The 13,355-nt window shown below is 37.7% G+C and overlaps 1 protein-coding gene across 2 annotated transcripts in view; it reads left to right on the top strand.

Annotated features, from left to right (window-relative positions):
* Nucleotides 1-13,355, top strand: part of LOC133596670 (clathrin coat assembly protein AP180) — a 70,392-nt gene that overhangs the window by 23,862 nt on the left and 33,175 nt on the right. For both annotated transcript variants that reach the window (XM_061949532.2, XM_061949524.2), the window contains exons 3-4: nucleotides 6,993-7,135; nucleotides 9,370-9,445. In XM_061949532.2, coding sequence (XP_061805516.2) covers nucleotides 6,993-7,135; nucleotides 9,370-9,445 — 219 coding nt within the window. The remainder of the gene's footprint in view (nucleotides 1-6,992; nucleotides 7,136-9,369; nucleotides 9,446-13,355) is intronic.

Raw genomic sequence — 13,355 nt, 5'->3', positions numbered from 1 at the left:
TGTGTCTTCTTGAACCTTTTTCACAAGGCCCTTAAACCTACTTGTCTGATTTAAAACCACTCATACTACAGCACTGTGCTAAAAATACTGCCTTTGCCCTCAACAATATGCTGGTAAGCAACATTAAATAGTCTTTTTTTTCACACAGGTTGCATATAATTAATGAAAATTAAGAGATTGTTTTCCCCCATTAATTTTTTTTTTCCAAGAGTCAAGTCTTAAGATAAAATACAGTTACATGCATTTGATCACTTGCAGTCTGGAAAAGGATGCTTGTTTTTGAAAAAAGTATGTCATTTACCTTTCCTTGATGGACTACTTTGGGAAACATTTTTGATAGGTCTATTAGTTATTTTTAGTGATTATATTAGCACTGAACATTGTGTGATCCTTAGTCTTTCCTACTGGCCTCGATATTTTATCAATATTTTAATTTATACTTAACAATTGTGAGATTCATGTGTGTGTGTGTGTGTGTGTGTGTGTGTGTGTGTGTGTGTTAGTATGTAATTAATTGTAATTTATGACACACTACACTGCGATTTATTCCCAATTGAAAGTAATTTCAGTTTTTCCCCAGATGTCACTTTCAGCCTGCACGTTGTTGTTTAGTTGGCACACCACATTGGCACTTTGCTACACTGGAACACGGTGCATTCTGGGTATTTTTTCCTTGCTATGTGTTGCTTGGGGGGGTCAGGGAGCTATAAATAAACTGTGTGCTTTCATGGTCCATTCATTTGTAACTCAACGAGGCATCACTCATGCAGCATGACTCTTTTTTTTTTTCCACGAAGAGAATCCTTAGCAGACCAAACATTATAGTTTGATTAATTATGCAGATATGCAAACATTGTGTTTTAAATGTGCTATTATTCACTGTTGGTGTTTCAATCAGCCTGTATGAGTCATCGCTGCATTTCCCATATTATCTCCATCAGTTTGCCGTGGTGGGAGTTTGCACCTGTGATGATAATTCAGACAGAACTGAACTGCATCTGTGATGCCACAGCAAATACAAGGGCTTGTTACCATGGAAACCTCCTTGGCATGCTGGGGGAGTACATACGTCAGTGACAAAATATGAAGACAGTGCCATTTAAATGCAGGTGCAGGTTTGCAAATACACACGTCATGTTGTGTATGGGGCAGCACGGTGGAACAGGGGTTAGTGCATGTGCCATACAATACAAAGGTCCTGAGTTCAATCCCGGGCTCGGGATCTTTCAGTGTGGAGTTTGCATATTCTCCCCGTGACTGCATGGGTTCCCTCCGGGTACTCCGGCTTCCTCCCACCTTCGAAGACATGCACCTGGGGATAGGTTGATTGGCAACACTAAAATTGGCCCTAGTGTGTGAATGTGAGTGTGAATGTTGTCTGTCTATCTGTGTTGGCCCTGCGATGAGGTGGCGACTTGTCCAGGGTGTACACCACCTTCTGCGCGAATGCAGCTGAGATAGGCTCCAGCACCCCCCGCCACCCCGAAAGGGACAAGTGTTAGAAAATGGATGGATGGATGGATGGATGTTGTGTCTATTCATTTAGTACTACAAACACAAATCCTACAAACTGTATGCGTGTTGTTTTTATGTATTTTTTTTGTTTTTCAAGCTGTTATATTGTCACATTTTGTGTGTTTTGCTGTCAAATACACCTAAATGAGTAACGTATGCCGTCTGCCAGTAGGAGCGTGTCAGCACATGCCTGTGTGTACTGAGAGCCAGAAATGACACACTGTTGTGTGATAATAATTAACATAAGTCGACTTATTTTATCTCAGCTGCACATGGGCAGCTGAGATAGGCTCCAGTAACCCCCTCAACCCCGAACGGGACAAATGGTAGAAAATGGATGGATGGATGGACTCATTTTATTTAGTATAACATAAAAGCATAGAGCAGTTCGATGTAGGGTTGAGCATCGTTTGAATTTGCAAGATTATGTTTCCGGTTACAATTCTCGATTCTTATTCTTAAAGAGACAGGGTCATTATTAAGGTTTGCATGATTTAAATGTGGGCGCTCACCAGGGTTCTTTTTGGATCAAATGTTCTCTTTATTAACCACACAAAAATGTCTACGTCACATATAAGAAACTAATTATAAATATATGAATTACTTACCTGCTAACCCAGGGGTCGGGAACCTTTTTGGCTGAGAGAGCCATGAAAGCCAAATATTTCAAAATGTATTTCCGTGAGAGCCATATAATATTTTTTAACACTGAATACAACTAAACAATTAAACATTTTTAAGTAAGACCAACATTTTTAGAGTATAATAAGTCTCTTATTCTTTTTAATAACATTGTTATTCTAAAGCTAACCAATAATAAATATAATACTTCTTACCATTAATGCAACTTCTTGAACAGGTGCGATAGAAAACGGATGGATGGATTAAAATGCATGAGAATGTTTTATAATTTGAACGTTATTTTTAACACTGTGATTATTAGCGGAATGATTAATTACTTATCGTGTTAAGCAATGTCAACTAAGATTTATCTGAGAGCCAGATACAGTCATCAAAAGAGCCACATCTGGCTCTAGAGCCATAGGTTCCCTACCCCTGTGCTAACCTAACAAAGAAAATATGCACAGATCGAAATAGTTCAAACTAAAATTTGAGACTTTAAAAATACTCTCTCATTTGTTTGTATACTTACCTTTTCTTTTTTTGGAATGTTTTGGTGTTTATGTTATTGTAATAATGTCTTTAGTGTTTACTTTGAAAACCTCATGAATTGTCCAGGGTGTACCCCGCCTTCCGCCCGAATGCAGCTGAGATAGGCTCCAGCACCCCCCGCGACCCCGAAAGGGACAAGCGGTAGGAAATGGATGGATGGATGAAAAAAATATTTACACATATTCTGTTATGTATATGTGTTGAACTCCCTGGTGCTGATATTTGAGTTGAGCAGTACCACTTGTTAAATGAACAAGGCCCAGCGTGTCAAAGATGGGGCACTCTTTAATTTCCATGAATCAAGAGGTGTTTCTTCATATTTATCATGCACCCTCTTTTAAAGGATGTCACTGTACTTTTTTACAAAGTAAAGCCAAACTTTTGAGAGCTTTTGAATACTATCCATGGCTTTTATGGTCAAGAGACCTGCTGCTTCTGGTACCTATTTCTTTTTTGTTAGTGATTGCTATTTCTTCTTTGTTGGTGGTGGCGTGTTTATCTTCGTTGGTGACAGCCAATGTTCCCTCTAAGGTGCAATTGCGCATTGCTCCCATTTTCTCCGTGCATGGAAAATCTATGCAGCACGCAGTCAAAATCCATTTCATTCAACCTAAAGTCTAAACAAAATAAACACAACAATAAAACTGACAACGTCTGCCGAGATGTTTTTAAGGAGGAAAAGGAAAAGTCTGCTTCGACAATCATTTTATTGAGCAAAACTGATTACTGCCGACCGTAACCACACCAAAACAATATCAGCAACAAAACTACTATCGAGCAAAAATGGTAATTTTCTGCTGTAATAATACCAAAACAAACAAAAAATGGAGTTACTAGATTACATAAATGCTAATAAAAACTATGTAATGATGTATTTTACAGACAAAAAGTTGTACACTGTATCCCATGCTTATGCTACAGCACACATTTCATTGTGCAAATGTGAACGTTTTAGGGTGAACAAAATGCAACTCATGTTTCCTTGATGAACTGAAGCTCCCAAGTTTTAACAGCATTCATGCAGCCCTTGGCCATGACAAGACCACCACAATGCTTGACTGTAGGCAAAACAATATTGGCTGTGTAGTCACACATTTTCAGTTAATAGTACACTGGTATGCATGCTTTTACACTGATAACTCAAGTACGTACGTGTAAGTTAAATGGGTTATACCCGTATAGCGCTTTTCTACCTTCAAGGTACTCAAAGCGTTTTGACACTATTTTCACATTCACCCATTTACACACACATTCACACACTGATGGCAGGAGCTGCCATGCAAGGTCCTAACCACAACCCATCAGGAGCAAGGGTGTGAGGTGTCTTGCCCAAAGACACAACGGACGTGACTAGGAAGGTGGAAGCCGGGGATCAAACCAGGAACCCTCAGGTTGCTGGGAAGGCCGCTCTACCAACGGAGCCACACCGTCCAGTTTATTTATTTTTTTATATCGCTAGACTAAGTAATGTAATGTACTAGCAATTTCGAATTATGCAATTAGTAAGTGTGACAGTTTGCATCTTTTACCTTCTTGTCTCACATTCTCTTTGTTACGCACAGCCATGAATAATTAAGAGCAAACGGTGGAGAGAGAGAAAGCGGAGTCACGAGTTTCTGCTGAGTGCTTGTTTAGAATCTCAATCAGATCAATCTACCTTGCACAACTTCTGTACTGTGTTTCTCTGCAGAGCCACTTTTCAATTAAACTAAAAGCACTAATGCTTCTCTTTTATAACAGATAACGTTTATTTGGATTTTTTTTTTTTACCACAGCAATATTAACTGTAACATACATCTTAAAAATAGTCATCTATTGTTTTAGTGTGTCAAAATCTAACCTACTTGCACTAACCTCTCACCTCACTGTAATTCAGTGTTACACACAAATTGTTCAACTGTTACCATTTTCCTGATGAATGAATGGTATGATGCAGGACCTTAATTAAGAAATAAGACCACAACATAGACAAACAGAACTGCTATAAATGAGACATAAATTATACAATAATGCATGCTTGTCAGTGGATTGTGTTACCTGTTTACATAGCGTTGCGTCCAACCAGTCTTCCTCTCTGGGAATAAAAGTCACTGGTCAATCCCAAGTTCTTTCGGATGACATATATGTTGAGTAAGAAGGACCATCGAGACAGAATAGCAATATTACCAAGTTTTACTAAAGCTTTAGGAGACCAGTCTTACAATGCGTTAATAGCGGCATCAAGAAGCGGTCTAAAAATCAAGCGGAAAGAGTCAGCTTATTTAATACGAAAACAGCCCCCACCCACCCCGAAAGAAATACAGCCTTATTGTTCTAAACAGATAAGGTAAAAAGGGAGTATATTATACTCGCAACATTCCAGCGTCTTCAAGGTAAGGCACATAGTTTACTAGCGGATATGAGATACAAGCACAAAGTGTACACATGGGAAAATATTAGCTGCTTTAAACATGACTATTGATAAAGAAATAACTATATAAAATATATGCATTCTCCACATTGGCTATAAGGTGATACTGGTGGTAGCAGTTTATTTAGTACCAGACTCTGCCAGGAAGTGAAGAGTGAGACACAGACGAAAAGTGTGGGATGATACAGGCTGCTGACTCATCATTCTCGCAGGGTATATTCTGTAGTATTGATGTGTATTTGCTCCTTCACTATAGAAGAGCTTGCGAGCAGATATCTATGCTACATGCCAAAAGCAACATGGTCGACTTATAGCAAGACTAATAAGCGACCCTGAGAAGCAACCTTTCATGTTATGTCAAAATACTCATCCTATTATCAGAAATGTGTAAAGACACTTTCCCTGCCACACTTCCTTTATGTACAGCCAGCATGTGAAGGGTTTTGTGTCTCTACTCTACTCTACTGTACATGTGTTATGTGTTTTAAAAATTAGACCTTACATTTATCACTGTTAAGACAAAAAGCACACGCCGCACCGAAGGAGCAATTAAGGGAGTGTGGTGCCTTGGTCAATAGCACAGTACTGTCATGACTTGCTACTGCCGGTCATACCATAATTTGGTTTTATGTGTGTGTTTTTCTGTGTTTGGTTTAGTTCTTTTCTATCGTTCGTATTTCCTGTTTCTACTTCTTGCTTTGTGTGTTGGCATGCAGTGACTTTATTCCTGCCTCTGAACGCCAGCTCCCGCACCTGTCCCTGGCTAGCAGTTGGGACACATGTTACTAGTTGCCAATCATATGCACCCTTTTTTATGCCAGCCCTGGGTATTGAACAGGTCTGCTTATTTGTTAATGCTTGTAGTTGCTTTGTTTCACGTGCTGTCATTACGCTGACAAGCTTGTTTGTTTCTGACAAAGTTTCATGTCTTGTGCACTCTCCAGCTGCACTTGCCTTCTTTTGACATTAATTGACTTTTTTAAATCTTCTGCATCTTGCGATCACAACTACAGCAAACTATGCCGAGACGTGACAAATATTTTCCTAAGCATTACATATTTTTTTACATAAAAAAGGTGCTTTCTGCAGTTTGTAAATGCTGCTGGCTGCTGAATACAGCTGATGTTCTAAAGTATGTCATATGTAATCTCCTGTTATCATTCTGTGGAAAACGCTTTATTTAGGTGTCGATTTACTGCAATTCACAGCAATTTACTGCTATGCCGTTTCCTTTTTTTAATTTTATATGCTTTGCTTTTCACTGTGTAATACCCCATTTTCCCTCTGTGCGTATTAATGAAAAGTAAACTCACCACCAGAAATTGATGACCCCATTTTCCCTGTGTGCGTATTAATGAAAAGTAAACTCACCACCAGAAATTGATGACGTAGCTGAGATAGGCTCCAGCGCCCCCCGCGACCCCAAAGGGAATAAGCGGTAGAAAAATGGATGGATGGATATACAGAACTCATGCAAACATTGAACATTATGTCAATAAAACAGCCCTTTGGTTTGTGTCGATAACTGCGCCATGTCTGTATGTGTCTCTGTACTGTCTGTGCTAAGGTAGGAGGGGTTGATATACTGTAAATCAACTTGATTTTCCAGCATGGTGAAATGATGTATGACAGACAAAATTTAGGAAGGTAAATGTAAGTCTTCAAACATATGCTAAATGGTGCATACAAGAGAGACTACCGGTAGTCTCTTTTACACAGCTGTTAACTTTAGTCTGATTTATCATTTCAAGGCGTATTTTAATTTCCCTTATGCATCATCCACTTCACTCCCGTTATAATGATTTGAATGAATTGGATCCAAGAGAATGAGTAAGCTAAAGGTGTGCTATCCATCATCTAAAATACTTTCCATATTCTCCTCTCATATTCCAAGACCTGATCCAGGCCTCCCAGGACTCCAGTGTGAGCGTCCCCCAGATGGCCGATACACTGATAGAGAGGGCAGGCAACGCCAGCTGGGTGGTGGTTTTCAAGGCCCTTGTTACTACACACCACCTCATGGTGCATGGCAACGAGGTGAGGATTAACACAGGCTAATTAACATCACTCAGGTAATGTAAACTTTACAAAATAATGTGTCAATGTCTGCTGTCATTAGGATGCCGACTGCTGGACGTTCATATATTTCCGTTTAGCTGAAGAATGACTCCTAATCTTCGCGAAGAAAGGGGTGGTGGATTTAGCGTATTTTTATGTTGTTCTCGCTATTTCCTGGTCTAAAATTGTGCTGTTAAAGTGTACCAACTCGTCGGAATACGTTTTTGATTTCCTACTATCCATGAGGGAGGCATGATTTATGATCTAGAACAGGGGTGTCAAATGTACGGCCTGCGGGCGGGATTAGGCCCGCTAACAGGTTTTATTCGGCCCGCAAGATGAGTTTGCTAAGTATAAAAATGACCTGTAATTTTTAAATGAAAGAAACTGCTGTTCTAAATGTGTCCACTAGATGTCACAATAGCATTTATTTGTATCCGCGCAAATGACCTCAGAGGGGGCAGAGATATGTGCGGGGTGTCAACACTTCCGTGTTTGGACACTATTTACTTACGCTGCTTATTAGAGCTAGTTTACAATAAGTGGATTGGAGGGATTTTAGACCAATGCTGAAATGTTCCTGCTGCACTAGTAAGTACCTTTCGATGGTCAAATCAAAATGCTAATGCTAATGTTAGCTATCAGAAATTAACGCAGTAGCAATAAATAGCCACCAGCTTGATAGTTCGCAGTTCCACACTGAAACGACCAGCCACGCAACAAACTCAAAAGTACTGTATAAAGAAAAAAACAATGTGATGACTGCAAATCGCAAATATAAAGTTTGAGTAAAATATGTAGGTTCCTACTGCGGAAAGATCAGTCATACTGAATCATTATGGTATTATCGTGTCAGTTTGTATATACGTGACAGTAGTTTCTGACGATTTGCAAAGCTATGCGCTGGTCCTCATGGGAAATGTGGTCGTCCCTCAAGCAAAACACTACCGCTTTTGTCTACTGGCGCCGCCAAAATCACCCAAAACTGAAAGTTCCTAAGTGGGGCTTTAAAATTAGAGAGAATACTTGCTATTAGAGCAGGGTTTCTGTCAGTCATTAAAAAAAGTAATTCAATAGATTTTGCAAAAAAATAAGGCCTTAAATGTCATTAAAAAACAATAAATATGTCGAGAGGCATTACAAAAATGCCATACAACTGTAGGCTTGGGCCGATAGTTAATAAGTCAATTAACTGAATGATTAATGAAAATGAACTTGATAACTTTGCCGGCATTGATAAATTGCCCTGTGTGTCTTTTCTTCATCCCTGGTTTTCAAAATGGATACAATTTCTTACTCAGTGCATCACCCTCAGAACCTGAGCATGTTATTTGACAGTAGAATTAAATGAACTAAGCAGAGCCTCTTGTCAGTTATTCACAATCTTTGTTTCGGTATTAGCAGATGGGACCACTAGCTACCACACATAGAATACTCGGACATTGCCTATAAAGCCAAATCTCCCTGTGTGGGATTATTTCCTCTTCAAACTGAATGAGCAACCTTAGCCCATCAGCACGAATGAAGTAGCAAGTATGCCATTATGGCATTGGCAACACAAGAGACAACAAAACATTACAATTCAACTATTCAACATTATCATTGTCAAATGCTCTATACAAACAATTGTATGCTTTTGACTACATTAACTATCAGCAACAGGACATGAGCATTACATGTATTTTAAATTGCACTAAAAAGGCATTCAAAAGCATTAAATTAGCATGGGGTGTCCTCATTTTCTTAATAGTAATACAGAAGAGATAAACAGTTGCTGCTTTACAGCCCAGTAAATTGCATGTTGACGACTGAAATGCAGATGACACAAAAAAAAAATGATGCCAAGGAAAAGCAAAAAAAAATTGTCAGGGTAAAAATAATGCACATAACATGGACACAAATTCTTAGTATTTCATTATTAAAGGTGTTATGGAAATCACAAGCAAATTTATAGACACAGTGTAACATAAACATAGCGTTACCAAATCAGTTTGTTCAAAGTGCTAATTTGACCCTCCAACTCTATGTATGCAGCTGAGCAAAGTTAAAAACATCCCCCAAATTAAGACATTTGATTGTATTTGCCTCATATAATACGTCATCTATGCCAGTTCTGTACAATATAGATGTGTCAAAGTTTCATTTATTGAACTGCATTTTGAGTTCCTTATAATATGTGATGGTAAAACGTGCGTGTTTGTGTTTTGTTTTAGAAATTTCTGCAGTTCCTTTCATCTAGGAACACTTTGTTCAACCTTGCCAACTTCCTGGACAAAACAGGCTCCCATGGTAAGTGTTTTTTATTATTCTTTAAATTCTAATACATAATTTGCCTACTTCTCTCTATGTAAAACTGCTTAAAAGGGAACTGTACTTTTTTGTAATTTTGCCTATCGTTCACAATCATTATCAAAGACATGACGACGGATGGATTTTTTTTATTTTCAAAGACATGCACCTGGGGATAAGTTGATTGGCAACACTAAATTGGCCCTAGTGTGTGGATGTGAGTGTGAATGTTGTCTGTCTATCTGTGTTGGCCCTGCGATGAGGTGGCGACTTGTCCAGGGTGTACCCCGCCTTCCGCCCGATTGTAGCTGAGATAGGCTCCAGCGCCCCCCGCTACCCCAAAAGGGAATAAGCGGTAGAAAATGGATGGATGGATGGATGAATTCTAAATATTAAATAAACGTAAATAAAAGTCTGCTGACAGCCGAGCCAATGGGAGTTTCGCTATTCGGCCCATAGAATCCGATAAATAACCATTCAAAAAGCGCCAACAATGGTCAATTTATATTTTATGTCTTGAATATTAATCAAGTATTAGTAATATTGTTATTATAAGTGTTAACACAGACAAACTATTTATAGTGGCGATGTAATCACTTCCGTGTCTCCCTGTGTTTACATAATCGAGTGGTCTGCTATTTCCTCGCATCCCTGCTCCCTATAAGTTTATTGTAGATCATAAATCATGTCTCTCACCTAGACATGAGACGTCTGAGGATATAATCCGACTAGTTAGGACACTTTGACAGCCAATTTAAGACCTGGAACTGACGAGGACGACACATAAAGCACTTGTTTCCCCCCGCACCCTTCCCCCCATCTCGTTTCTTCGCAAGGATTATGAGTCATTCTTCACCTAAATGGGAATATATGAACATCCTAGTAGTCGGCATCCCAATGACAGCACACAGTAAGTGATGTTTTATTATGTTTGTTAGCTCTAGGGATGTAACAGTAAACGGTATAATGATAAACCGCGGTAAAATTCCAGACGGTTAGTAATACCATTTAAATGTTTAATTACTATTTAAAATTTAAAAACCGTCATTTAATAATGCATTTCAGGCAACACTGCTTACTTCCTGGAAACGGCATCACAGCAGCGCTAGCGCATGCGCACTAGCGTCGTTTGGCTTGAAAAAACATGGCGGAACATAACTACACAGACTTTGCTATGGAGATTGCCCCTCGGAGTAAACAGAGCCAAGCGCTTCGTTTAACTTAATTTTCCCTCATTTTATTTCTGTGGAGTCTCGGCGTGCATTTAAGAGCGCACTACTGTTTTTAGATGACGACAGGTGTGGAGAATGATAGAGACAGACTATTGTGTGCCACACTAAAAGTATCCAGCGAAGGAGAGAACTGTTTTTTGTTGCTTTCATTTTCTCAATACAGCGTGCCGCTGTGACTGAGAGTTAATGACGCGAGGAAACATTGCCACAACTTGTTAATTAAGTATTTAGTGTGTTTACTGGGATGCTCACTCGTCCTTTATTTAACTGATAACTTTAATAGTGTTCAAATAACATCAATACTAGCTGTAATGTTTTGTCATCTCATCGAATTGAACGCAGGCTTTGAAGATTGTGTATTCGATGTGAGAGGTATCATCCCTGTTTGTTTTTGTTCGCCAAACCGTTGTACTGAATCACATGGTGTTAGAGAAGAACAACGCTTATTAATTAGACTTTATTTTCATTAGCCAAACTAATTTGAGCTTTATATTGATATCAAAAAGTAAAAAACACCATGTTTTTTTTACATTACTTTTTGGGTTGTTTTTTATACTTTAAAAACTATTCATGTGACATAGCATTTTGTTAATATTTTATGGTGTATAGTTAATTATTGTACAACATATTTTTGCTCTTAATTGATCTGTCCCGATACAGCATCTACATGTACATATAAATGTACATAATTAAAAAAAATACCTCTCTCTATCAAAATGTAAAAATAGAGATAAAGGCATCATGTAACGAGACAAAGCTGACACGTTAATACTATTAATGAACAAAAAAAACTAATATTTGTCTTTAGATATATGGATAACCTTTATCTATAGCCTTTTTATTAGACATTACATATTACATGATGGCGTCGCGTTCACACCCCACCCCAACACTGCTTTACCTAACATAATGAATAATCGTGATTTCAATATTGATAAAAATAATCTTGATTATTTCTTTTGGCCACAATCGTGCAACCCTATATATAAGACTAGATCTCATACATGAACACAGTTTCTATCTATATGGACAAAAAGTGCAGTTATCTCTTATGGCCATCATGTGCCATCTTGCACAATTTATTTTTATTTTTTTATCTCTTATGTCCATAAAGTGTGATCTTGCACAATTTTCACATTAATTTTTTTTATTTATGTAATTTTTTTTCTGCCGTATTACTTTGTTTAAAATGCTTGTGTTTTTTCATATGCACATTTAATTTATACTTGAAGTCCATGAAACAGTGTTTTTTAACTACAATAATTTTTCTTCTGCAAAATAAATGATCTTGAATGTGTTTTTTTAAATAAAACTTGGTTAAAAGATTTCAGTATATGAAAATTTGGAGGTCATTTAAAAATACAGTGATAATATAGGTACGCGTGATAATTTTGTTCACAATAACCGTGATAAGAAAATCATCATCCCGTGACATCCCTAGTTAGCTCTCATAAAGTCTGCGGTGAGCAGAGGTCAGTGATGAAGAAAATAAATTGTTGTGATGCGTTTTTGAAATTAATGCGCCACACATCAAATTATTTAAATATTAAATGTTATTGTAGTTATTGTAAATGTGCAAGTTACTACATTACATATATAATTACATCATCTATATAAAACCCTAATTGAGGTGTTTGGATGTTTTTTTAGGGGCTCTATTGGCAGAATTGAACGACTCCCATAGGCTCCATTGTAAGCGGACTTTTGATCAAATGTATTTAATAGTTAGAATGCATTAAAAAAAAAAATGTTAGCAATATTTTTTTACTAAAAGTTTCAGCATCATTCGATGTAAAACAATGTATTTACAAAATTCAAATGCAAAAAAAATGTTAAATAAATACCAAGTCACCTTCATACTTTTGAGACATTTTAAAAGCTACATCATATTTAAGTTAGTCCGTTAAACACCTCTTTTCAATCCCAAATTTTTTTTTTTCAATACCAAATATTTAGATATACAAAAGTTTTTGATAAAACAGCCAATGATTAATAAATAAACAGTATGTAAAAGATAAGTTCCAGCACTCTTGATATCGATTCAATTCATAGATGTGAGGGTTATCATCCATGACTAGCCACCAGGATTAACCCGCAGGTATAAAAAGAGATCCTACAGAGTTTGCTTCGGTCAGTGCACAAGAAGAGGCGAGAGTTGTGGCAAGATAACAAGACCACAACTAATATTGACTCTGATTGTGTTTTGGCAAAGTTTTACTTCAATAGATACTGACTATCTTGAAGTGCAATTTTTTCCCCTGCTGGAAAAACTGGGTCGGGTGGTTTGTTTTGTTGTTTGTTTTTGTTGCCATCACTTTTCAACAAATACAGCATACTTGCTTGTTTGTCCGTGTTGATGGGCTCATCTTGCTCTTTCATTTTGAAGCCAAAATATTCCAACAGGGACATGTTACTTTGCAAACATCTTTTGTCCTCCTAATGTTGTTATCTTGCAGTGCTTCTCACAAACAAGTCGTGACTAGCGTGGCTTTGTTTGGCAGCCTCTGTGTCAGCTAATAATTTTAAGCATACAGCAGCACCTTCTGTAAAATGTTTAGAATCAATCAACCAGATATAAGGTAGAAAAGATCGCCACGTTTGATAGATGGCAACTTTTTAGCCTTGTGGACATGCCATCAAAGATTGTTTGCTTTAAAGTGGTCAGTATGAATATGTAT

Source organism: Nerophis lumbriciformis, linkage group LG04 (genome assembly GCF_033978685.3).
Source record: "Nerophis lumbriciformis linkage group LG04, RoL_Nlum_v2.1, whole genome shotgun sequence".
In the NCBI taxonomy this organism is placed as follows: Eukaryota; Metazoa; Chordata; class Actinopteri; order Syngnathiformes; family Syngnathidae; genus Nerophis; species Nerophis lumbriciformis.
This window is presented reverse-complemented; position numbering and strand designations above follow the sequence as displayed.